Genomic DNA, 25,457 nt, shown 5'->3' on the forward strand with positions numbered 1-25,457 from the left:
TCATGGCCTGCTTGTGGGTGCTGTGGAGCTTTTCTTTAAGCTTGTCCATTTCTCAGACTTGATGGCCTGCTCCTCCAGTTCTTGGTGGAGGGCATCATTCTCCAGTTCACAGACCTTGAACTTGATGGCCTGCTCCTCCATTTCTTGACAGAGGGCTTCCTTCTCGGCATCACAGGCCTTCAGCTTCCTGGCTAGCTTGTAGAGGCTCAAGGCCTTCTCGCTGTGCAGCTCCTATATTACCTCCGCCAAGGAGGTTATGTTTTCGGTGCCGTTTGTTTGTTTGTTTGTTTGTCTGTTAGCAGGATTACGGAAAAACTACTGGCCCGATTTTCATGAAACTTCGTGGAAGGGTGTAGCATGGGCCAAGGAAGAACCCATTACATTTTGGAGCGGATCCGGATTCGACTCATGACCAAGCAATAATAGCACGAACCTTGGCGGTGGTCTGCGCTCTCCGAGTGCCATTCTAGTTTTATTTTATTTTTTTTATAGACATTTGAACTTCACTGCTTCACTGTACAGTACACTATATCCAGAAGTGGAAAGTAACTCAGTACATTTACTCAAGTACTGTACTTAAGTATAGTTTTGAGGTACTGGCACTATTTCCATTTTGAGACTTTGTACTTTTACTCCACTACATTTCAGAGGGAAATATTATACTTTTTACTCCACTACATCTGACAGCTGGAGTTACTAGTTACTTTGAAGAATAAGGTTTTATATGCAAAACATATGATAAGCTCATAAAATATGATGCGTTGTTTGAGTTTAAACTCCCCAACAGTATATGGAGCAGTTAGACCTACAACATTAAAATACTTCTTACAGGTTAATGCATCAATAATTTAACACTCTGAAACTGGCCATTCTTCAGAATGAGTACTTTTTACTTTTGATACTTAAGTACATTTTACGGCTAATACGTCCATACTTTTACTTAAGTAAACCTTTGTTGCGTGTACTTTTTACTGAAGTAAATTTTTACATAAGTAATCTTACCTTTACTTGATTAAAATATCACCAAAGCAACAGTACCTCTACTTGAGTAGGATATTTTGGTACTTTTTCTACCTTGGGTGTATTTACTTGTTAAGTCCATCAGGTGGAGGCAGAGAGTTGTCTTTACTTGATGCTGAGCTGTTCAACAAAACCATAGAGATCCATAGAGGAGCCCTCTGCAGTCTCAGCCATTCACTGTGTTGTGATTGCATGGGAGCAGCCTTCTTTGATGTTTAAAAGCAACGCTAAATAAGTTACTCTAAAATCTGCAGGCAACCATTGATCGGTCGGTCGCTCTGTGGTCACATGGGTGAAAGCGTGCTGCAGAAAGTTAGATTACAGACGAAATGCAATGTCACGAGACTGTTTGACTCTTGGTCATATTGGTGATTTTCTTATAAGTGCTCAGTCAACTACTGGAAAAATAAGCCAAATAAGTGTGATTTCCCACTTTGTCTATGTATAGTATGAACTGCAGCATAATGTCCATGCAGACAGGAAAGTTAGTCTACATGCATGTTAATAATCTTGCTTGTATCAGTTTGATGTCTTTTTAGCAGATGTACACTGTGATAGTCCTTGTAGTAAAATACTCATTCTAGGCTTGCTGTATGAGCTGTGGGACTAAACAAACATCCAATATTATCTTCATCTGTCCATGTAGATTTCACACCCTGAAACAGAGGGACCATGTACCAAAAGGCTAGCGTTTCTTTAAGTGATATGACTGCAAAACCCTCATGTTAAAGCAGACAGGCTGCAAATGAACCACATAGTCACTGTGCCATTTGACATCCAAAGGAAGAGGACTAACTGTTGTAGAGCCTTCAAACTGTGTGCTGCTGTCCAAGCACTGATGGTTGAGCCTCTTTTCAACCTGACTTAGTGAGACTAGTATTACGAGTGAATAAAATACAAAGAAACATGTTGATTAAGGAAGGATTTATTGATTTTTCTTACCTACTTCCCCAGAGAGCAAGCCCATAAAGCTGCTATAGACCAAACCATCCCTATCCATCTCATTCCAGGTAGATGATTCAGTCCCTGTGTTGGTTGTCATACAACTACTTCTCTTTAATTGAGTGTGTGTGAAAGCCAATGAGAAATTTTAAGTTGAGATTAAATCCTTGCCTTTCTCATATTATATCACAGACAGTGTTCAGTGGTAACACGTTACTCAGTAATATGTTACAGTGATACATTATTATTACCATTAAAGAGCAGTGCAACAAATTACTCAATTATTTCAATTTCAGTTGTAATATTACAGTTAAAAAATAAGTCTCAGTTTTGTTATCACCCCGTAAACATTAGATTAATGTTGAGTTTTCCCCAAAACTGCATCCCTTAAATTCTTTGGTGCTGAGCCAAACTGTGTACACCACAAACCAACGTTTCGATCTGATGCATCTTCGTCCGTGCGGACGGCAAGGGTAAGTAAATATTAGAAATAGTGATAATAATGGTGAAGATGAAAAACATGGTGGGTGTTACTCTTCTTTCAGTTAGCAGGGATCAGCTTCACAGCCCCTGGAACATCTTCTCTTGCATGCAAGTATCATAAAACTTCCAATAAAGGCTCAAATTGCCGGGTAAAAATATACATGGCAGAACTAGAAATAGAAAAAAGTCTAAATTTCAGTAGTGTATGTAAGAGGAAAATTTCAGTTGTGTATGTAAGAGGTTAAATTTCAATGGTGTATGTTAGAGATTAAATTTCAGTAGTGTATGTAAGAGGTTAAATTTCAGTAGTGTAAGAGGTTAAATTTCAGTAGTGTAAGAGATTAAATTTCAGTAGTGTAAGAGATTAAATTTCAGTAGTGTATGTAAGAGGTTACATTTCAGTAGTATATGTAAGAGGTTACATTTCAGTAGTGTAAGAGGTTACATTTCAGTAGTGTAAGAGGTTAAATTTCAGTAGTGTAAGAGATTAAATTTCAGTAGTGTATGTAAGAGGTTACATTTCAGTAGTATATGTAAGAGGTTACATTTCAGTAGTGTAAGAGGTTACATTTCAGTAGTGTAAGAGGTTAAATTTCAGTAGTGTAAGAGATTAAATTTCAGTAGTGTATGTAAGAGGTTACATTTCAGTAGTATATGTAAGAGGTTACATTTCAGTAGTGTAAGAGGTTAAATTTCAGTGGTGTATCTGTGAGCATTTCAATAGTGTATATGAGAATTTTTAAGTAGTATGTATGAACATATAATATTTCAGTCGTGTTTATGAGCCATGGTTTCCCCAATCTTATCACCTTTTATTTCATGAAGTCATTATATACATTACTTTAAGCACAACAGTACAACAATCAGATTTACAAAATCGGGTCAAAATGGCCCCGGATAGTTTTAATGATCAGTTCCATGTTTTGATCGCAGCTATAGGAGGATTGTGTGCACAGCCATCTTCCAATCCATCCTGAATAGCTGCCACTTTTCCTCTATATTTGATCTTTACCCTCATTTGTGTCAATGGGGTCTGAAAGTATGAATGTCTCTGAATGGCTGCAGCAATAGCAATCCCACATTTATCTCAGTAGGAAGGTGTCTTAACTTCCTCTATTTCATGCCTTCATGTGTATTTTATTGGGAAATGTGTTGGGAAGTGGAACATATGATTGCCTCTCAGTTTCTGCAGGATCGTGGAGATGAATAATTGCGGCCAATCTAATTATTTCAGTAAAATAGGACAATTATTTGTATTGAACAGATGTGCAATGTGCAAAAAGCTTACTGCTTTTACATAACATTCTCATGCCTATTTCACATCTGGTATAGTCAGTAACTTTATGGACAACAACTTTGGTCATATTGAAGAATAACAGAGGAGACAATGAGTCCGTGTGTAAAAGCATATTCCTGAACCGGGAACTGGTTGTGGGTTTAAACCAATAATGAATTTAACTAATAATTTATCACATTAACCAGAATAATATCTTGTCAGTCATCAGTCATTGCTTCACTTTGCTCCACAAAAATGTAGCTGATATACGAGGGTTTGGAAGTTTTGGTGCTAAATGGTATCCGATGCAGGGACTTTGGCATAGCTTAGGGTCGAGAGAATTGACAAATCTACTGGTTTCTTGTGGTTGGGTTCAGTTAAAGCAGGACTCTTCTCCACCTCCACCTCCCGCCGCCCAGCTGGATCAGTGTGTGTCTTAAACAGACTGGAAAGCCTGACACACAGACAGGCGGACAGACAGGAAAACAGAGAAATATAACAGTTACATAAACAAAGAGACATGGACAAAAGGTGGGACAATTGCTACTATTGCTTAGCAAAAAAATGTGTTCTTAAAAGTAAAAATCAAGTAAGAGTTTCAGACTCCTCAATATTGATTTTATAGATACAAAGCTTTGCATCTAATACAAAAAAACAGGAAGATTGAAGACATTTCTTGGTTGGATATGCTTCTATATTTCAACTGTGATCAGGCTGATTGGTGGGTATACTGAGAGCCCATAATGCTGTACTTAAAATACCCAGTGAGAGGTGGGAAGACATTCTCAACTACACTACTGAAACCTACCTGACAAGTGGTTTGACGTGGGGAATGAGATCAGGGAGCTCCTGGTCTTTGGTTTCTGGTAGCAAGAGGCTGAGGAGCCCCGATATGATGGTGACTCCACCCATCAGGATGTAGGGGAGGAACTTGTTGTACGTACCTGCAGCAAAAAGTGGGAGACAGGACTCGAACTATTGTGAAACTGGGTGTAGTATTAATTCTTAGGTATCTCTTTGTGACTGACATTGTGACTGACAAGGGTTATTATTGTGAAACTTTTGTTTTATGTATTTTTGTATTGTATTTTATGCTTTTAAATACAATACAGCTGGCAAATATTTTCTACTAAACACCCTATGTTGTGTAATTATTAAGCTCCCAATTTTTATTGCGCTGTAGTCGAACCTCATCTTCTAATACACTATCCCAGTATTTAATTGTTTAATCAAACAACAGTATATGTGTTACATTTGTGTTCGTTTATTTGCTACAAGTGTGATTTTCAGACTTGTTTTTGTTTGTTTCATCACACTCAGGGGACGTTTCTGTGGGGGTAAATAATCAATTATGGAATGCTCTTTTAAAGCTGGGGTAGGAATCTTTCTTTTTGTATTATTTGGTGAAAATGTCATAAGACCTTTTCAGCTGTGAGTAATTCAAATGGTCTGAGAGAAGATCAGGCCTCTGTGATAGCCCCTGCCTCTGTTTTCAGGCTCTCCAAAATCTCACCGCTCCCGGTAGGCCTCAACCAATTAGGTGAGCTCTCCATCTCTCAAATGGGTCAAAATGTGTATTGCCATACTAGTCCTGCCTGCCCTGCAAACTGCAGAGAGAAAACTACTATATCCACAGAAGAGATGACATGAAACAGCCATAAGCCTTCCCCTAAATCCAAATCCTAACCTTTAAGTAGCCCCTTGTAGAAATGAGGTGTGGCGAGGTGTTCATCTTTCTATCCCTGTGAAGACATTCAATCAACATAAGGGTAGAAGGAACACACACACAAGCAAACCTTACCTATGAAAGCGATGTATGGTGAGACAGTGCTGCCAACGCGGGAGGCCATGGATAAGGAGCCAAGCGCCATGTTTCTCACTACAGTGGGGAAGAGCTCTGTGGAGTAGAGGTAGAGGAAACCAAACGCACCCGTCACCGCTATCTTCCCTATCATCACCAGAGTTAGGGTTACATTGGGCAGATCTAGAATAGAAGAGAAGAGAATATAATGTTACTGTCAAGACAACCATTTTTCTCAGGAATGAGTAGTGAAAAATTACAAAATTTCAATTTCAGCATTTATATTACTGTTACCAATCTATAAAAAGTTGTTACTTTTGTCTTCTATCACTCAACATAGTGTATGCTAAAGTCTTTGCATGGAGCCTACTATCACTCGACATAGTGTATGCTAAATTTGCATGGAGCCTACTATCACTCAACATAGTGTATGCTAAAGTGTTAGCATGGAGCCTACTCTCACTCAACATAGTGTATGCTAAAGTGTTAGCATGGAGCCTACTATCACTCAACATAGTGTATGCTAAGTGTTTACACGGGGCCTACTATCACTCAACATAGTGTATGCTAAAGTGTTAGCATGGAAGAGCACCGAAACCAACAGTTTACCAGAAACATATGGATCATTTTGGTTCTCATTCTTTAACGGATAAGTTGACCAATGGGACAATCTAATGAAAACTTGGTGTATTCCTAATACATGTTAAAGACTAAACCCCAAACCCAAATTTGTGGTGAAGCCTGACATCTAATGGTGGAAAGTAGGACACTGAACTTCAAATTTCAATTTCAGCATTTATATTACAGTTACCAATCTATAAAAAGTTGTTACTTTTGTCTATCAACATAGTGTATGCTAAAGTGCTAGCATGGAGCCTACTATCACTCAACATAGTGTATGCTAAAGTGTTTGCATGGAGCACCGAAACCAACAATTTACCAGAAACATATGGATAATTTTGGTTCTCAATCTTTAACGGCTAAGTTGATCAAAGGGACAACAAAAACTTGGTGTATTCCTAATACATGTTAAAGACTAAACCCCAAACCCAAATTTGTGGTGAACCCTGACATCTAATGGTGGAAAGTAGGACACTGAACTGGTCCTCTGCTATTGGCTGATCTTTGGTATAACAGGTGATGACATCACCTGGCGCCAAAGACCAACCAATAGCAGATGGCCAGTTCAACCCTACTTTCACCATTAGAAGTCAGGCTTAACCACAGATTTGGGTTTGGGGTTTAGTTGCTGTTTAAATATGATGGTAAACCAAAGTCTTTATGTATAAAAATCCATGTATGATCACATTCTAGCATGCTCAAGGCATATAAGGGTACATTGTGGGTGGAAGGACAAAGGGGCAGGAGTTGTGCATGTGTGTGTGTGTCTACTATACCATCAGGTATGAATTTGATGAGCAACAGTAGGACTCCAGACGGCAGCAGGGTGATGGGGAGCAGTAAACGGCGAGGAAGGTAGCAAATCGCAAACCACATACAGCTATAAGCAAGGAACTCAGTTGCCCCGGAAACCAGACAGTTGATGTACGGGTCTCCGTCCATGTTTGGTGTGTTCAGAGACAATCCATAATATGACATGGAGATCACAATCCTAAACGATAGACAGATAGATAGATAAATAGATACATACATTTTACATATGTCAGCTTTTGGATTTTTTCGCATGAAAATGGTCAAATTGTTATTGAATAATGGCACAAAATATTGGCTATTGGCAGCTTCAATGCACAAACATCGATATCGGCCTTCAAAACCCATATCGGGCTAATCTCAGTCGGTTTAATGCCACTCAGAGTAACACCTGCAATGGTGTTTTTGTCAATGAAGAGCAGAGAGAAGTATTTATCATAGCATATCAAGCTTTCATAGACAAACTGACCCAGAATCAGCCCTTAGATATCCATACTCTATCGGTGGTCATAGGTATGTAGGTTTGTTAGCTGGTGCTGGTGCTTTGGCAGCCTTGGAGCTGTTCACAAACTGGATATTAGAGGCTTAGATACTTCAGGCCTATCAAAAAAGGGCCAAAAAAATGTTCAGTCTCTGCAGCATAGGACTAAACCATGGGAAACCACCAAAATAATTTAGAAGATGTTTGAGATTGTAACCTGACTAGCAAACCTATAACACAAATGTGCAAATGCATGTGTGTGTGATATTTTGCAAATGTGTGATGTAAGTTGTAAATCACTATTTGCAAATGTGGAAAAACTCATGTTACAACCAAATGCATCCTATAATATAGGGCTGAACGATTTTGAAAAAATATCTAATTGCGATATTTTTGACTGATATTGCAATTGCGATATGATTCGCGATATTAGAGGGAATGATCATTTTTACATCATTATTCTCATTTTCATTGAAAAACGTATTAAAATGATTATGGTGTGATTTTTTGCGGGGATCTGCACCAAACAAAGATGTTTTCTTAAGTCTGTAGAATATGATGTGTAGGCCAGGACATCTCTGCAGCACCACAATATTTCATTTAAAATGCTATTTTGACACACATTTTGCCTTTAACAAATATTGCACCTCCTGCGATTTGAAAATTGCAGTAGGCCATATTGCGATTTCAATAAAATTTTGATTAATTGTTCAGCCCTACTATAATACAAGCACAACTTATATTTCTTATTTCCATACTGTAGTAAGAGCTAGCCAGGCTGTGTGGTGGGGACCATCCTTTCTATCTTGAAATGTCATTAAAACAAAGTGAATCTTATGTAAACTACGATGCAAAAAAAGCATTTGAAGTGTGTGTGTGTGTGTGTGTGTTTGTGTGTATACCAGATACAGATGTTGATGATGGTGAGTTTTCTGATGTTGCTAGTTTGGTACAGGTCCAGCCAGGTGTACAGACGTTGGCTAGCTGCAGGATCATTCTCCTAAACACACGCACACACACACATAAACACACACAGAAAAGTGAAGTAGCACGGTGGAAATTAAGGGTGTTGTGGTCGTTAATATAATATAATATAATCCTTGGTTGTGGTTGGGGTGGTGGATGGGTGTATAACGTTTGCCTTTGATCCCGGCAACTGGGGTTCAAATCCCAGTGTTTGCAGAGGATATTTCTACCATGAGTCATATTTAAATTTTTAGCGAACGTTCACTTATTTAAAGCAATATTCCACTTAGTTTTAAAATCGAGGTTATTTGGCACTTGACCGCCATGAAAACCAGAATCTAATCTAATCACCAAGATTGGATGTAGCTGGACGAGTTTGTAGTGTTCTGATTCTTACTTCCAATTCATTTGAATGAAGCCACGGAAATTTTTAACTTACATTTAACACATTTGTGAACATATTCAAAAACAGATCCCACTACTGTGATTTTCAACTCACATTTGGTCATATTTTTTAGAACATAATTTCGCCAAATAGCATTTTTATTGATAGACGAGAACATAGCGGAGGGATACATGCCTCCGCTGTGTTCTTGTGGCGGAGGGATCCATATTTGTTGCCAATGGATTTTTGTTCTGTTCTTTAAATGGGTGAAACATGTTGCTGAATTTAAAAAAAAATATTTTGCTAACGACCATGGGACGGATTTGCGTCATCCTACTTAGCCATGAAATGCTGGAATGCTAAACTGATTATGGCTAGTGCATTTTTTTTTTCATTGCAGTTTCAAAACCCATCAGAATCCACCTCAACAAATAAAAAAAATGCATAATAGAGGAAACCTCAAAAGCAAAAATAGTCAGTGTTAGCACTGGCCATAGTTAAAGGCATTAACATCATTTTACACCCCTATTCATCACCCATCTGCCCCCCTCCCTGGAGGCACTCAACTCTTCAAAATAATGAGTTAGTATCTTTGAGATATGAACTCATTATTTTGTGATACTAAGTCATTATTTTGAGAAAGTTTCTCATTATTTTGAGATACTAAGTCATTATTTTGAGATACTAAGTCATTATTTTGAGAAACTTTCTCATTATTTTGAGATACTAAGTCATTATTTTGAGAAACTTTCTCATTATAATGACTTACAGGATCTTTTTTTTTTTTTTCATCACACTGGCGGAAATGGGCTTCCATAGATCTGTGTATTGTTCTACAGGAACATTTACAAGTCCTATAGGGGCTGTGGGGCCTGCCTATAGGGTGGGGTAAGACCACTGGAAAGACTCTAGGCTCCTTCAAAGAATCCTTCAAGATCTCATCAAAATTGATTTCCTTTTGAGAGGAAAAATTGAGGGAGTCACTCTCAGAGAAGATATACTGGCTGACCAGAGGTGTCACCAGTGTGAGAGTGACTGCTCAATATCTTTCTTTCTTTCGTTTTTAATGTCATTTTATGTATTTTTTCTGTTTTATGTGAAGCCTTGTGTATGAAATGTGCTATATAAATAAAGTTTGCCTTGCCTTGCCTATTCATTTTCTCATTAGACTGATTATTTTTAAGATGTAGTTTTTAAGATGTTTTGGGGGTTTTTGTTTTGTTCATGCATTTTTTCCTCTTATTTGTTATTTTGATTCAGAGGGTGGGAAAAGATGTAGTCAAAATGAGTTATATGGTGGAATTCATACTTTGAAATCAGATTTTACAGAAAGATTTTATTAATTTTCACTTATATGAAGTGCACTCAGACCAGTCAGTGTGTTATCTTGTGCCAAATGTCTATGCAAAAGAATGAGGTTGCACTCAACAATGAAGACAGTTTAACAATATTTATTTTATGATGTTATATTTACAACTTCTGAATTTGGAAGTAGGAGCTCATGAGGAGCACTTGAAGGCAGCAGTAGTGTGTGTATGTGTGTATGTGTGTGTGTGTGTGTGTGTGTGTTGTGTTTGCACCTTGAGTGGAGTGACTTCCTGTTCGAAGATGACCTCAGGGGGCGTTACCCCGTTCTTCTTAGCCGCCGCTCTGATTATAAGCTCCGCCTCCTTTACACGGCCCTGAGACAACAGCCAGCGAGGAGACTCTGGGAGGTACCTAATGATTGGTCAAGGGACACATCAATCAATAAATAGACTGGCCACTGATTTCCACTGATTTGTTACTTAATAATAATAACAATAATAGTAATAATACATTGAAATTTGTATGGCACTTTTTTAAAGCAAAGTTTACTATGTGCATTAACAATCAAATAAAAGAAAACACCATACTGATAAAATGAATTAAAACGAGTAGACAAAAGGATGAGATAAAAGGATAAGAATACAAGGTAAACAACAAAGCAATCGGATAAAAGACATCATGTAAAAGTGTGTGTCTTGCTCTCTCTTTCTCACTCGCTCAATTTCAACAAAACACAAAACAAATTCTACAAATTCTGCATCTAATATTGTACACTCTTATTTCTCGCAAATTTTGTTCACAAATTTGTTTAAATCCGTGTTAGTGAGCACTTCTCCTTTGCCAAGATAATCCATCCACCTGACAGGTGTGGCATATCAAGATGCTGATTAAACAGCATGATTATTGCACAGGTGTGCCTTGGGCTGGTCACAATAGAAGGCCACGGATTTAAACAAATTTGTGAACAAAATTTGAGAGAAATAAGTCATTTGTGTGCATAGAAAAAGTCTTAGATCTTTTATTTCAACTCATGAAAAATGGGAGCAAAAACAAAAGTGTTGCGTTTATATTTTTGTTCAGTATACATATATACTGTATATATTTAACCAGTTGGCTCTGATAATAAACAATTTAATATTTTAAACCGTAATGAACTTTATTTTCTTGAGGGTTCAGTCCTAAGTAGAATACTCTCAAACTTGAAATGGAACGTTATTATTGTGATTATCAAAATTGATCAATATGAAAAACATACTGTATATCATATTTTTGTAAAGTAAAAATCACAAAACATTTGCCGTCTATGTCCCATAGAGCAACGGTTCTCAACGTGGGGTCCGGGGACCACCAGGGGTCCTTGAGGGGGTTCCAGGGGGTCCCCAGCAAATTGATGAATCGTTAAACTTCACCATTATTTCATTTACAAGAAGTGAACACAATTAGAGAATGTAGAAGAATGACAGTTTGATCATAGTTTCTCTGTTATCTCTCTACCTACAATACAGATAGTCATGGAATTCTGGACAAAATCATATCTGACAATAAAAATATTTTCAGATTTTGGTCAGACAAGCAAAATCTCATCACATGGGGGTCCTTGGCCCGAATGTGGACTAAATGAAAAAGGTTGCGAACCACTGCCATAGAGTTAGGTACAGTAGACCAAATGGAGACAGAACTTTGATTCTATACTTTTCTATCTTACCACCACAGAGGTATGTACAGTAGACCAGGTAGAGCCAGAGCCACTAGCAGCCATCTCCAGCTCCTGATGTAGAAAGCGAACAGAGGCAGTACGCTGTAACCCAGAGCGTAGCTGAAAGCGACTCCTACAGCAGCAAAGCTAATCCGCGCCTTCTTCGTCAACAACTCCGACCCTAGACGTAGAGAAAAACGATCATATTAGAACTAGGGTTACAACGATATATTGGTTTTGCTGTTTTTTTTCAAGGCTTTTCCATCCAGTCAAGAATACAATTCTGGGGACAGACAATAAATACACAATGACAAGTTTTTTTAGAATGAAAGTGGCCAAATTTAAACATTTTGAATATGGGCACAAAATATTGTCTACGAACGGCTTCAAATCCATCAGTAACAGCCTTCCCACATGAATTGAACTCTATTTAGAAGAAACAGAGAGACTAGTAGGCCAGAAAAGTTAAGAGATATTTTATAACTGCACACAGCTGATCTGAAAAACCTACTCCAATTCTGTTTTGTCTCAGTTTGTTTTTTTTCTTAAATTCAAACTTTGGTCTGTGCTGCTGAGAAAGCCATAGACCCCATGAAAACCCCTTATAAATAGGCATCAATAGTTAAGAATTATTATGTTATTCGCTTTTTGGAGATAAAGTTTTTATCTGTCAACAGTTGCACTAAGGAAATGTCCTTCTTAACACAGAACAGAAGAATATCTGTCTCTCTCTGAGTCTATCCATCAATTTACCTATTTCCTATTACCTTTTTTTAGTTTTTTACCTTCTTTTTTTTAATCACCTATTTATCTATATATCCATCCATCTATTGGTCATACCCAGTATAAAGGCACAGCAGTAGTTGGCGATCTGTCCCATTCCCACTATGAAGTAGAGAAAACAGAACATTTCCCAGCTGTTGACAAAAGCCTGAAGGAAGCTGAACACCGTCTGGATGGCCATGGTCAGGAAAAAGATAAGACGACGCCCATAACTAAAGATAGAGAGACAAATAGAAAGAGAGAGAGAAACGGAGATAGACGGATGACTGATCATGGGTACTGACTATGTATACATGCAGTCAATCATATTAATCAACTTTACATTTACATTAATTCACCCCTTAATTCATGCAAAATCCCCTTAAAATGTATTAAGGGATTGGTAACACTTTACAATAAGGGTACATTAATTAAGGATTAGTTAATGCTTAATAAGCATTAACTAACTCTTAATTAACAGTTAACTAATGTGTCTGGTAATCATTTACTAATGGTGTTCATGTTAACTAAAGTATTAATTTATACATATTTAATAGTTTATAAAGATGACTATTAAATTAAATTAAATTAAATTAAATTCAATTAAAAATAAATTAAATTAAATAAGGGTTAGTTAATACTTATTAAGCATTAACTAACCCTTAATTAATGTACCCTTATTGTAAAGTGTTACCAAGGGATTTATTAATGGAGGAGACCCCAACCAAAAGCATTAACCTAACCCTAACCAAAAGCATTTTAAACACCCCGATTTTTGACTCCTTACTTTCTAATTTAATGTAAAATTCAGGAAGACAGGAACTTTCCATTAATAACTCATTAATAACCTGTAAACCTGCACAAAAGGCATGAAAAATGCAATCCGATCCGCAATCATGTAAACCTTCAATCAGCCTTCATATCAGAATTGGTTGTGGCGCGCATGCTCTTGCATATTATTTATTCACACAGTACAGGTGTGGAGCGGTCTAGTTTTGAGTCCTAAAACCCAGAAGTGAGTTAGAGTGGCATGACTTTCTGCCTGATGTTTCGACTAGCGTGGTCTTCGTCAAGCTGGTCGAAACGTTGCATTAAATTCTTTGGGAGCTATTATTCAGTGTGCAGACATCCTTCCTGGATGTGCACACCATTCTAATTTTTCTAGCATGCAGCTCCTGGCCACAACGGAGTCATTCCTATGTTCCCAGGGTCCTATGTTCCCAGGGTCCTATGTTCCCCAGATTTATATGGCACATACTGGGAACATGACAAAGGGTCCTATGTTCCCAGGGTCCTATGTTCCCCAGTTCTAGGGTTAGGGTTGGGGTTAGGGTTAGGGTTAGAGACTTTCAAAATCAAATAAAATGATAACCACTGGTATTGTTGTGTTTATATAGCTGTTTGAAGCCTTGTTCCAATAAAAAAAACTGGATAATATGTATGTATTGTATGTATGTATGTATGTATGTATGTATGTAATGTATGTATGTAATGTGTGTTAACAGAATATTGAACTAGGGAACATAGGACCTTGGGAACATAGGACCTTGGGAACATAGGACCCTGGGAACATAGGACCCTGGGAACATAGGACCTTGGGAATTTAGGACCCTGGGAACATAGGACCTTGGGAACATAGGACCCTGGGAACAAAGGACCTTGGGAACATAGGACCCTGGGAACATAGGACCTTGAGAACATAGGACCCTGGGAACATAGGACCTTGAGAACATAGGACCCTGGGAACGTAGGACCCTGGGAACGTAGGGCCCTGGGAACGTAGGGCCCTGGGAACATAGGACCTTGGGAACATAGGACCCAGGGAACATAGGACCCTGGGAACATAGGACCTTGAGAACATAGGACCCTGGGAACATACTGTAGGACCCTGGGAACAAAGGACCTTGGGAACATAGGACCTTGGGAACATAGGACCCTGGGAACATAGGACCCTGGGAACATACGACCCTGGGAACATAGGACCCTGGGAACATACGACCCTGGGAACATAGATACGCTCCCGCCACAACTAACGCTAGCATGTTAGCTAGTGTGTGAATCATACGTTTACAACAAAACAGTGATGGTTAGCTGTGGTTAGCTAGCTAACATGCTGGCATTGTCTAAACACAAAATCATTTGGAGGGTTAGGGTTAGGGTGAAATGATCAGTTCACATGAACAGCACAGAAATTAAGCTGTTCACAGCCACTGTTGCCCAAGAGCTGAGGATCTCCAATATGCCAGCCAGAGGTTGTCTTGTCTATGGTAGCCTACTCAATAGTGACCTTATAGTGACCTTATCATACTTAATGGTATTTTTTTATTTGCTATGGTGTCACTTTCATGTACCATTCATATAGTTTAGAGCTTTGCTTTTGATATTTTATTTTTTACAGAGAACCCAGCTATAAATAAGAACGACGTGCCATGCCTGCAAAAACCCTTTTCAATTACTATGGACAAAAGAAAAGAAACGACACTTCTACAAGGATATATTAGCTGTGTCAGGAATCAAACCTGTGACCTTCCAATTACACAATGGACTTTGTGTGTGTGTGTGTGTGTGTGTGTGTACCGGTCAGAGATGATTCCAGATATGAAAGATCCAAAGAGAACTCCAAAGAAGAAAACGGTAACGGTGAATGGAGCTTTCCAGCCGTCGTCACACACCAAAGACCACTACACACACACACACACACACACACACACACACACAGAAAAAGACAAACAGATCAGGTTGAAATTGGTTGACTCAAGTTGAGTGGATTAAAACATAGCTGCACTGTTTGGTCGACACCAAAGGTTATGTTGAAACTAAAGCTGTGTCTGTTTAGTTGGATCATGGAGACTACTACTAGAGGTACATCTTTACTAGTAGAGCGTAAATGGACCACTCACCAATACATTGTTGGAGACAGTATTGCAGTTAATAAGTTAATAATAGCTAACTTGTATGACAGAGAGAGATAAAGAGGATAAACCTGATTTAATAAATCACCAAACATCAACAAATAGGTACATATGATATTTATCCTATTACAGAGTATTAGGATAAATGTATAGTTTGTCTCCCGTACCCACTACAACCACAGACATAAATATATCAACTTTGGTTTGGTTCTTCATCAGTTCAGTGATCTAATTTCATGTTGCTGATATAAACTGTGCTGGATTTGCTCCTGTAAGTCCTCCAGCAAGTTTCCCCATCTATCAAATTGATGCATCATGCCAACGGCTGTTTTACAAAAAGAATATATCTTGTAGGGGCTCAGTGTAAGTTCTAAGTTGTAACATAATGTCTGCATCAGAACTATTTCAGTTGATGCAACTGTTAAAATTTTACTAAAGCAGAAACTTGGGCTTATGTTTTACATGCAAACTAGCCTATATTCAAAGTTGAACTGGTGGAACAGGCTTCAGTACTGTTGTCATGTGAGGACCCAAACTGAGCAAATATAGACTCTCAAGATGGGAGACATACTAGTACTGTTGTCATATAGGCACCCACCAGAAACAGCCCGTACATCCATTTCAGGTGCTGATCCAGAAGCAGGTTTAAGAAGCAGGATCTATATGTTCATTACCTCTACAATTTAGCTGGTCCTCTATGCAGAGTGACATGCAATACGCACAGTACAGTAGAATTGAGTGTGTCATGTTCATAAGTAAACCAGTGAAATACATTTTGACTATACAGTATGTGAAAGCACAGAGGCTGCACTTTTGTCTACTTTCTTTGACTGAAAAGTGACTCTAAGTGACACTTTGGCTCCAAAGTGAAATTAAGAAAATGCACTGAATGTTCCCTGAATTTTCACACGTAGAGATGGAAGGACAATTATTTGATTTTTTTCTTTGAAACCACAGGAACAGGAATCAAATACTGTGACACAGGCATTCACACTGTGCTCCAGACTTCTCAAGCAGAGTTTGTCCTACACCCTAAAACCCCAGTGTACTGAAGGCAGCTGGGATAAGGAAGTATAAGAGATATCAACACAGGTAAAATTTGAGCAAATTTGAAAAAGTTTGCCAGATATACTGTATATTGGGAAGGGCTGGCCCAAATCAGGCCTGGTTGTTAACCAGAGTATTTAAACAGTAACCCCAATTATGTCTTTAAATGCAGCTAATCAAACATGGGGCGAATACTTTTTCACAGCACTGTATTTCTTTGAGAAACGCTGTTTTAAAGTTGTATGTATGAGTTGTATGTGTGTGTGTGCCTTGTCCTTACCCAGTAGTGGAAAGTAACTAAGTACATTTACTCAAGTACTGTACTTAAGTACAATTTTGAGGTACTTGTACTTTACTTGAGTATTTCCATTTTATGCTACTTTGTACTTATACTCCACTACATTTTAGAGGGAAATATTGTACTTTTTACTCCATTACATTTATTTCACAGCTATAGTTACTAGTTACTTTTCAGATCAATATTTTATATTTAAAACATTTGATCATCTTTATAAAATAACTATAAAATAGCATTGTTATAGATTAGACTACCCAAAAGTATAGCTAAATTGTTAAGATTAGCTTCACGTTGACTACTTTAAAATGCTGCTTACATGTAAATGTATGTCAATACATTTTGATACTCTAAGTAGCTAAATTTTGCTGCCAATACTTATGTACTTTTACTTAAGTAAGATTTTGAATGCAGGACTTTTACTTGTAATGGAGTATCTTTACATTGTTGTATTGCTACTTTTACTTGAGTAAAAGATCTCAGTACTTCTTCCACCGCTGTCCTTACCTCTGTAACGATGGTTGAGGAGTATCTCTCAGAGCTGAACACCCAGCCATCAACACATCCCTCCGTCTCATTAGTATAGAAGGACCCGTCCACAGACTGTCTGTACCTGGAACAACAGACATCTTACACATATGAATCATGCACAGGGGGAGGACAAAATAACACCACACGAAAAAGTAAGTAACTAAATCACAATTACAAAGGCAACTACACAGGCCAGTCATATTAACTGAATGCCAATTAGCAGTATGTGCCGGGTGTCGGAGGAGGAGGACAAAGTAGAAATCTGTCCCGCACACTGTCTTCACTTACAAGAACATTGAGACACAACGACAGCAAAGTTGACCAAAGTGCATTGGTGGCCTTAGCTATGTTTCACCCGTTTCAACTGAAACGGGTCCTGCCCTCCCAAAGGGCCCCCAACTGACATGCAAGCATTGAATAATTCACCCACTTTTTTTATATATATGTATATAGTGGCAAGCAGTGGTTACTTCAATCATAGATAATGCAATGGACACTGTTCCAAAGCTAACAGCCAGCTTTAATTGCCATTAGAACCAGTTAGCAGCTCAACACTTACAGCAAAACGGTAGGCGGGTCATTTCTTTCACTACGAACATTACTAACGGCGTCAACTAATTTGAACTAGTAAATTCTCAAACTAAAGCAAATACACATAATTAAAAGAATCTGTATAAGGGTTAAATAATCCTACCAGGCCAACAGTGCATGAATAACAAGAAAAATAACAGAAAAAGGCCAGAGTTAACAGTCTTTCAAAGCATGCTGGGAGGTATGGAGGCGGGGCACCTCCGGGATGCTACAATATTCAAAACGAAACATCTGCTGACATCTGCAATCACTGAACTTGACTTGAACTAATACAGCTAGCAAAGGTCCTTAATGAGAGGAAAATGAAACGCAGCTATCCTAGTGGTGCTGAAAAATGGAAAATATACAACAAAACAAACAAAACAAAACGTCTAAATAGTCTCCCAAAAGTGACCTCTTTCTTTGGTCCAGCGTCTGTAAAAGGCCTGCCGACGACTGCACCTGCACCACCATCACAGCATGCTAGCCAAACAATTGGAGATGCTGCTAATCAGAACAATGGAAATGAGAACCCTTCTACTCAGACAGATGGCGATAATGATGACCGAACTTTATTGTTTGATGAACAAGCACCACACGATGACAATCCTACAACTGAGACAGGTGAGGAAGATGCCACCACCAGCCCTCCAGACAGGGAGCCACTAGCATTCACAGAGAGCGATCCGGCACATTGGCCAAAGCATATTACCAGTGGCCAACGGATCGATATTGTTAGGAGAGGTCCTGTTCAGTTAGAGGACATTAACTTTCCACAGAGCGAATCACGCCGTCGTTTTACCAAGGACAGATATTTTATAAAGATGAAAAATGGAGACACCATTCGTAGGTCATGGTTAGTGTACTCAGAATCATCCGATTCAGTCTTCTGTTTCTGCTGTACCCTATTTGGCAAGCGAAGTCACAGTCTCACTTGCGGAGGTTTCAGAATGTGGGAGCGACTCACTCTCACACTCCAGGATCATGAGAAGTAGGGCTGGGTATCGTTTAAAAAATTACGATACCAGTACCAATACCAGTACCCTTAAAGTGATACCGATACCAATAGAGTAGGCTACTTCATTCGATACCTTTTTTTTTTACGTTTTGGTGGCATCTCGGCATGCTGAACTGCCAACTCCATCACACACACCGCGCTTGACCACCACAGACTGTATGGGTTGTAGCTGCTGCGGTAGCGGGCCAATCACACGTCGCATTAAATTGAAGAACGCTTGCGGTGATTGGCTGAGAGCAAAACCATACAAATAGCCATTTTTTTCTAGATCTGTGTACAAAAAGTATCGAATGCAGGTATCGTTTGACTGGAGAAGTTTCTATACTACTTGGTACTGGGTTATTTCAGTCGATACCTTAAAGGTATCGAGTACCGATAGCCAGCCCTAATGAGAAGTCAAATGCGCACCGTGCCAACATGGATAGCTGGCGTGAGCTGGAAACCCGCATCAGAACGCACAGCACCATTGACAGCACTTACCAAGAAATGCAAATGCTGGAAAAAAAAACCCACTGGAATGATGTCATGAAGAGGGTCATTGCCATAGTCTGTCACCTTGCAGAACGAAACCTTCCTTTCCGTGGCCACAATTTCACCCTACATGAGCCACGTAATGGGAACTTTCTAGGTCTGGTGGAGCTGCTTGCAGAGTTCGACCCAGTGATGAGCGAACTCGTCAGACGAGCAGAGAAAAAAGAGATTGCTGACCACTACATGGGGAAAACCATACAAAATGAGTTAATCACACTGATTGGAGACAAGATACTGGAAGCAATAACACAGAGAGTAAAACAATCTAAATACTACTCGCGCATTGTCAAATGCCAAGTCGATGTCGGGGCTACTGTTAGCGAGCGTTTTGTCGGTTTCCTACCAGTGCTTGACACATCAGGTGCAGGCCTAACAGATGTCTTCTTGAAGCATATAGAGAAGTTAGGATTGGATATCTCAAAATGCAGGGGGCAGGCAATATGCGGGGGGAAAATATTGGGGTGCAGAAGAGGGTGCTGGATATTAACAAAAAAGCACTGTTCATGCCATGCTCCAGCCACAGTCTAAACCTAGTCATTGTAGATGCTGCCAAATCAACAGTGGAGTCTGTGAGCTTCTTTGGGGTGCTGCAACGTCTACACACAATATTCAGCTCATCGCCACAGAGATGGGAGCTTTTCAAGGAGAACGTCCCACAGATGACCCTCAAGCCCATATCCAACAGGCGATGGGAGTGCCGCGTGGAAAGTGTCAAAGTCCTGCGCTACCAGCTTCCCGATGTTGGCAGTGCGCTCCTCTCACTGGTCGATCATGCCACAGAGAAAGGTGATAGTGAAACCACGTCTGCAGCCAGAGGCCTAGAACAGGAGATCATGTCATGGAAATTCCTGCTGACCGTTATCATCTGGTACAACGTTTTACATGAGGTAAATCGCGTCAGCAAGCTGCTCCAGAGCCCACAAGTGGGAGTCGATGTGCTACAGCGCGAGGTGGAATATGTTCTGATATTCCTCAAGGAATGCAGAGAGAACGGCCTTTCATCCGCCCAGACAGATGCCAGAGGACATAGCTGAAGAGATGGGGATGCCAATGGTCGTTCCTACAGCACGAATCCAAAAACCAAAACGCCAGTTCCAGTATGAGTCACAAAATGCGGATCCTTCCCTGACAGTGACACCCGCTGAACGGTTCAGGACAGATGTTTTCCTTCCACTAGTAGACTCTGCCATCACAGGCATTAGCTGATGGAGTCATTTTACAGTCTGTTTGGCTTCATTTATGGAAGAGAGGAATGAAAAAGGCCATCCAAAGTCGCACACTGAAAGACAGCTGCTGCAGTCAGTGCCATGCCTGCGAAAGAAACCACTGGCCTGCAGATTCTTAGCTACATTTACAGCAACAATTTAGCTGAACTGTATCCCAACCTCAGCATTGCTCTATGACTCATGGTGACAGTGCCTGTGACTGTAGCGACTGGAGAGAGAAGTTTCTCACGCCTAAAGCTCATCAAAACGCATCTGAGGTCAACCATGCTCCAGGAGCATCTGTCAGCTCTTGCTCCGATTTCAATTGAGCATGAAGTAACGAGATCGCTGGACAAAGATGAACCTATTAGAGAATTCTCAGCACTCAAGCATAGGAGGGTGAAGTTCTAGACAGGACTACCTCAGATTGAGTCAACGGTAAGTCTTTTAACACATTTTTAGCAGAAATAAAGTTTATAATAATAATATTATTAATAAAATAAACTACTTATTTCATTGTTTGGATTATTTTTATGTTGAGCTGTCCATGATGCTGAAAGTGCACATAATGCATTTAAGTCCAAAAATATACCATTATTGATGCAAACCAACTTGAATCCTCGCTTTTTTTTCTCTTTTCTCTTTTCTGTTTTTTTTTTTTTGCACATTAGCTCTTGAAACGGGCCCCCAGATGCTTAAGGCTGCCTCTGCCGAAGCATTGTGTCTTTAAATAAAATTCTTGTAAGTGAAGACAGTGTGCGGGAGTCTACAGATTTCTACTTAGGGCTGCTATTCAGAAACCACTGGTAACAAAGATGCATAACCTGGTGTAAGGAGCACAAAACCTGGAGCATTGAGCCATGGAAAAAAGTTATGTGCTCTGATGATTTTTTTCAGCCTTTTCTTCCATCCAAACAGGTTTATGTTTGGAGAAAAACAAATCCACAATGTCTGTTATCAACTGTCAAACATTTGGTTCCATTCAGGTCAGTTCAGTTCTTTATTGTCCCACAAGGGACAATAAAGGACAAATCCCATTTTGCAGCAAGGCACAATAAAAAAGTGAGAACACAATGTCATGTAACACAGTACAAATACAAAAGAGTCCATACAATAAAGAGCTCTACCACTAGTGGGCGCTACAAATACAAAAAGTTCATATCTCATAATTGACTGCATAGATTTTTATGAAATTTTGTACACGTTCTAGGATGATGTCCAACTTGATCCATGAAATTTGGTAATTATTGATTAAAGTGGGCGTGGCTTATTGCATAATAACCAAATCTTCATAGGCATTAAAGTCACATCTTCAAAAATTCATTGAAAATCAGCCACATGTCCTAGAGAGCTGAAATTTTCAGAACATGTCGGCTGAAGTGAGATAAATCTTTCGTACACTGGTACCTACCCCCGATTCTGACATCGCCCCCCTCTGTTTATAGCAAAAACTGACTGTGATCCACAGTGTTGTCCTCCTAAACCGTACGTTACAGGAAAAAAACAACATGATTTTTGAAATCGCCATACCTTAATTCGTAAACAGCCCGTACGGTAGATGGAAAGCTGCAAATAGTTTGATAAATTGACAATGTGATATGTTCAAGATAGTTCGATCAATCTTCATCAAACTAAAGACAAATGATGTCTGGACTCTCAAGATGATGTCTGTAAAGCCATGTGTAAATTGATTAATGTGGGGCGCTAGTTATAATAGTCTTTCTGAGACTTTCAATATGGGTTGGACTAGCACCTATGACCTATCACTTGTCCCTTTGTTTTGTTTCCCCACTGTGGCACACCAAAGTGAACTGTGACCATTTTGAAGTTTCATGAAAAGTACATCAACACTAAATCACACAGTGCAGAAAACTCAAAGCAGGTGTTTGACATCATCTGTCAGTGGCAAAATACCTGAATGTCATCACTGATTGGGGTGTGGCCAGACCTTTCAACCCATAGAGAGCAGTGCAGCAGCAGTTTTCTGGCCCATGTGACTTATTATTGTTTTATTTGTTAATGAAGAGTACTACAATGCTCTATAAAGTGATTAGCACTGTCAGTCTGTCAATCATAGGCTGCAGGATCACAATACTTCTCCCTTTAGTGATTTTCTCCTCAGTGGCCCTGTAACAGTGTTTGGCTCAGTAGGTAAAGCATCAGCCTTTCATGTGGAAGGTTGTGGGTTCAAGTCCAGGTTTGTCCTTTCCGAAGACATTAGTCATCAAGAACAAGTAAACAAAGGAGTTCATTGTGGATTTTAGGAGACACCACACACCTATCTACATTGATGGATCTGCTGTTGAGAGAGTCCAGAGTTTTAAATTCTTAGGGGTCCACATAACCCAAGACATCATCATGGTCCCTCCACATCTCCTCTCTCATCAAAAAGGCTCACCAACGCCTCCACTTCCTGAGGAGGCTGAGGAAGATCAAGCTACCATACCAGACCATACAGTCACGGACCAGCAGACTGAAGAACAGCTTTTTCCCAAGAGCTGTAAAGCTAGTGACCCCAACCCCCACCCACCCCACACACTGATTACTAAGCCTGACTATGGACACGGATTGTGCAATAATGGGAATTTTTAATGGCACTGTGCAATATTTTTCATGATGACTATGTAATATTACCCATGACTTAAAGCTACCAATGACGACTTGCACTCTTTATACATGACTTTAATTTGAATTCTTTTCTATTCTTATTTACTTATTTTATTTTTGTATTTTATGTCTAAAAACTGTCTTGAACGTGTGTCTCTTACTGTGTCAGTGTCTGCACTATGTTTTTATGTTGCACCAGAGAGACTGGAGAACAAGACTTTTGGTTATACTGGACTGGTATAATGACAATAAATTGAATTGAATTGAATTGAATTGAATAATAGAAAGTTTGGCCGTTGTGAATAACTTCAACAATGTGTTTGCAATGAAAAGATTGACTTGACAGAAGTCACGAGCCAACACAAAAGCTGGTGTTAGACTGCATGTTTGATCTTCACAACATGTCAGTTTTTCTGTGTCTTTCTACCTTCTGTAATGTTTTGTCTGTCTGTCTTTTCAAATTGTACTTAGACCCCTCAATCGCCGCTTGTGGCTATATTGTTAGGTGTTTCTGTTACTTTGTCCATCCTTTCCTTTTCCATCATTGTATCTAATACGTATATATCAGTTATCATATACATTTATTGCCATTGTCAAGTGAAAACCTCATAACTCCGATTTTGGTGAGTTTTTTTTATTTCAATGAATGCATTAACAGATGATTATGGAAGCCCAAATTAGACATTAGTCAGTTGAAACCATTAAATCGAATAACAATTTCATTTCCCATACAGGTGCACATGTGTAACAAAATTTAAATTAAAAACTCCATTGGCATCTAGTTTTTTATGTACTCTAAAGCATAACCCTGCCATATTTAAAATTAAATTGAATGTTCACATTCTCAATTTCATTACCTCATTGTGGTCACATTATTCAGGACAAATATGGAATGAAATCGGAATGTGTCAATTCTCATTCATAATGTCAACAAAAATAAATGTATATTATTAAATATCTAATGACATGATTCAATTTACTTTCTTTGCTTTCAACTTATTTTCAATTTGTACTTATTTATGTATTTCAGGCTTGGGTGTGCACTATGAAATAATTAAATCTGTCAAAATCAGCCATAAAAACCAGTGGGCGGGATCTAACATCCAATTGGTCCAAATTTTTAGAACTGCCCACAACACCCCATTCAGACCAGAATGGCCCACTACTTGCATTCAAACACCACTTGAACATGTGCAAAGATGTAAAGAATAGAGTTTTGTCTGGATGGTGAAGAAGAAGAATGCTGTAAAGCCAGGGGAATTCAACCATGTTGGGCCGAGAGTCTTGGTTTTCATTCCAACCAAAGACTGATTAGCAAACATTTAACCAGAGAGGAGGAACTACAGCTTTGACAAAACAAGATACATCAAAGAGTGTAAACGCATGAAAAACATTAGATTATCCATTTCTAAAGATACCCCCTCCCACCTTAAATAAGTGTAGCTGAAAACAGGACTGCGCTCAATTCAGTCCTAGTCACTTTCAATTCAATCATTTGCAGGCAGTGGATTTCTTTCTCGGTTACCTGGAACAGCGACTGAGAATCACCTCCCCTTTCACCGTCTCTAGAGGGATGGAGTGGTTCAGCTCCAGACTGAAGGAGGGAGATGATGAGTTGGAGGAGGAGGAGGAGGAAGAGGAGTCGACGGGGGGTAAGCGGCACCGGTGCGGCGGTATGTCGGCCAGGAAGACCATGGCCATGCCCACGTAGCCGTTGGGTACGGAGCTGAGGCTGAGCAGGATGAAGATGGTCCTCTGGAAGCTTCCCCACTCCCCCAGGAAAGACAAGGCATCCTTGTACTCCAGCATCATAAAAACACACACTACAAACCAGAAGAACCACACACACTCAGGCTGCAAGATCAAGCAAGGACTCTTATCTGTTTCCCCAGAAGAAGGACTACTGTATGATCATCTGTAGATGAAGTATCCCCATGTAGAGTTGCAGAGAGAACTCTCCTCTCAGAGTCCCAGTTCAGTCCCAGTAGAAGCAGTATGTGTCAGTTCTCCAGAGCAGCATTTCCAAGTTCAGCTCCTGTCTGGGCAAAAGTTACCAGGTGGAAAGACTGGAAGCTTCCTCTTCTGGCAGTGACACTGGCAGACAGGGACATATGTAAATCAGAAGGCTGTCTATAACTTGCTAATCCACAGGACAGGATGGGAGGAGGGGGAAAAGAGAGGATAAAGTGG

At 39.4% G+C, this 25,457-nt stretch overlaps 1 protein-coding gene across 1 annotated transcript; it reads right to left on the bottom strand.

Annotated features, from left to right (window-relative positions):
- Window positions 1–25,076, bottom strand: LOC139645441 (solute carrier family 22 member 4-like). The gene is made up of 12 exons (XM_071521151.1): window positions 24,793–25,076; window positions 17,313–17,418; window positions 15,129–15,232; window positions 12,630–12,784; window positions 11,799–11,970; window positions 10,366–10,504; window positions 8,337–8,434; window positions 6,920–7,134; window positions 5,523–5,705; window positions 4,530–4,665; window positions 4,076–4,175; window positions 1–231 (listed from the first exon to the last, which is right to left on the bottom strand). Exons 1-12 carry the CDS (start codon window positions 25,074–25,076, stop codon window positions 1–3), a joined length of 1,923 nt encoding a protein of 640 aa, XP_071377252.1.
- Window positions 25,077–25,457: the final 381 nt, after the last annotated feature.

This window comes from Centroberyx affinis, unplaced genomic scaffold (genome assembly GCF_046629955.1).
Source record: "Centroberyx affinis isolate AG114_WGS23_722 - 3 ecotype Tasmania unplaced genomic scaffold, CSIRO-AGI_Caff_v1 ptg000861l_1, whole genome shotgun sequence".
In the NCBI taxonomy this organism is placed as follows: domain Eukaryota; kingdom Metazoa; phylum Chordata; class Actinopteri; order Beryciformes; family Berycidae; genus Centroberyx; species Centroberyx affinis.

Coding starts and splice junctions, on each gene's coding strand:
- LOC139645441 (XM_071521151.1), bottom strand. CDS start 25,076: ATGCTGGAGTACAAGGATGCCTTGTCTTTCCTGGGGGAGTGGGGAAGC. Junction 12,785..15,128: donor TCTGGAATCATCTCTGACCG/GTACACACACAC, acceptor CTCTATCTTTAG/TTATGGGCGTCGTCTTATCT. Junction 5,706..6,919: donor CATCAAATTCATACCTGATG/GTATAGTAGACA, acceptor CTTCTATTCTAG/ATCTGCCCAATGTAACCCTA.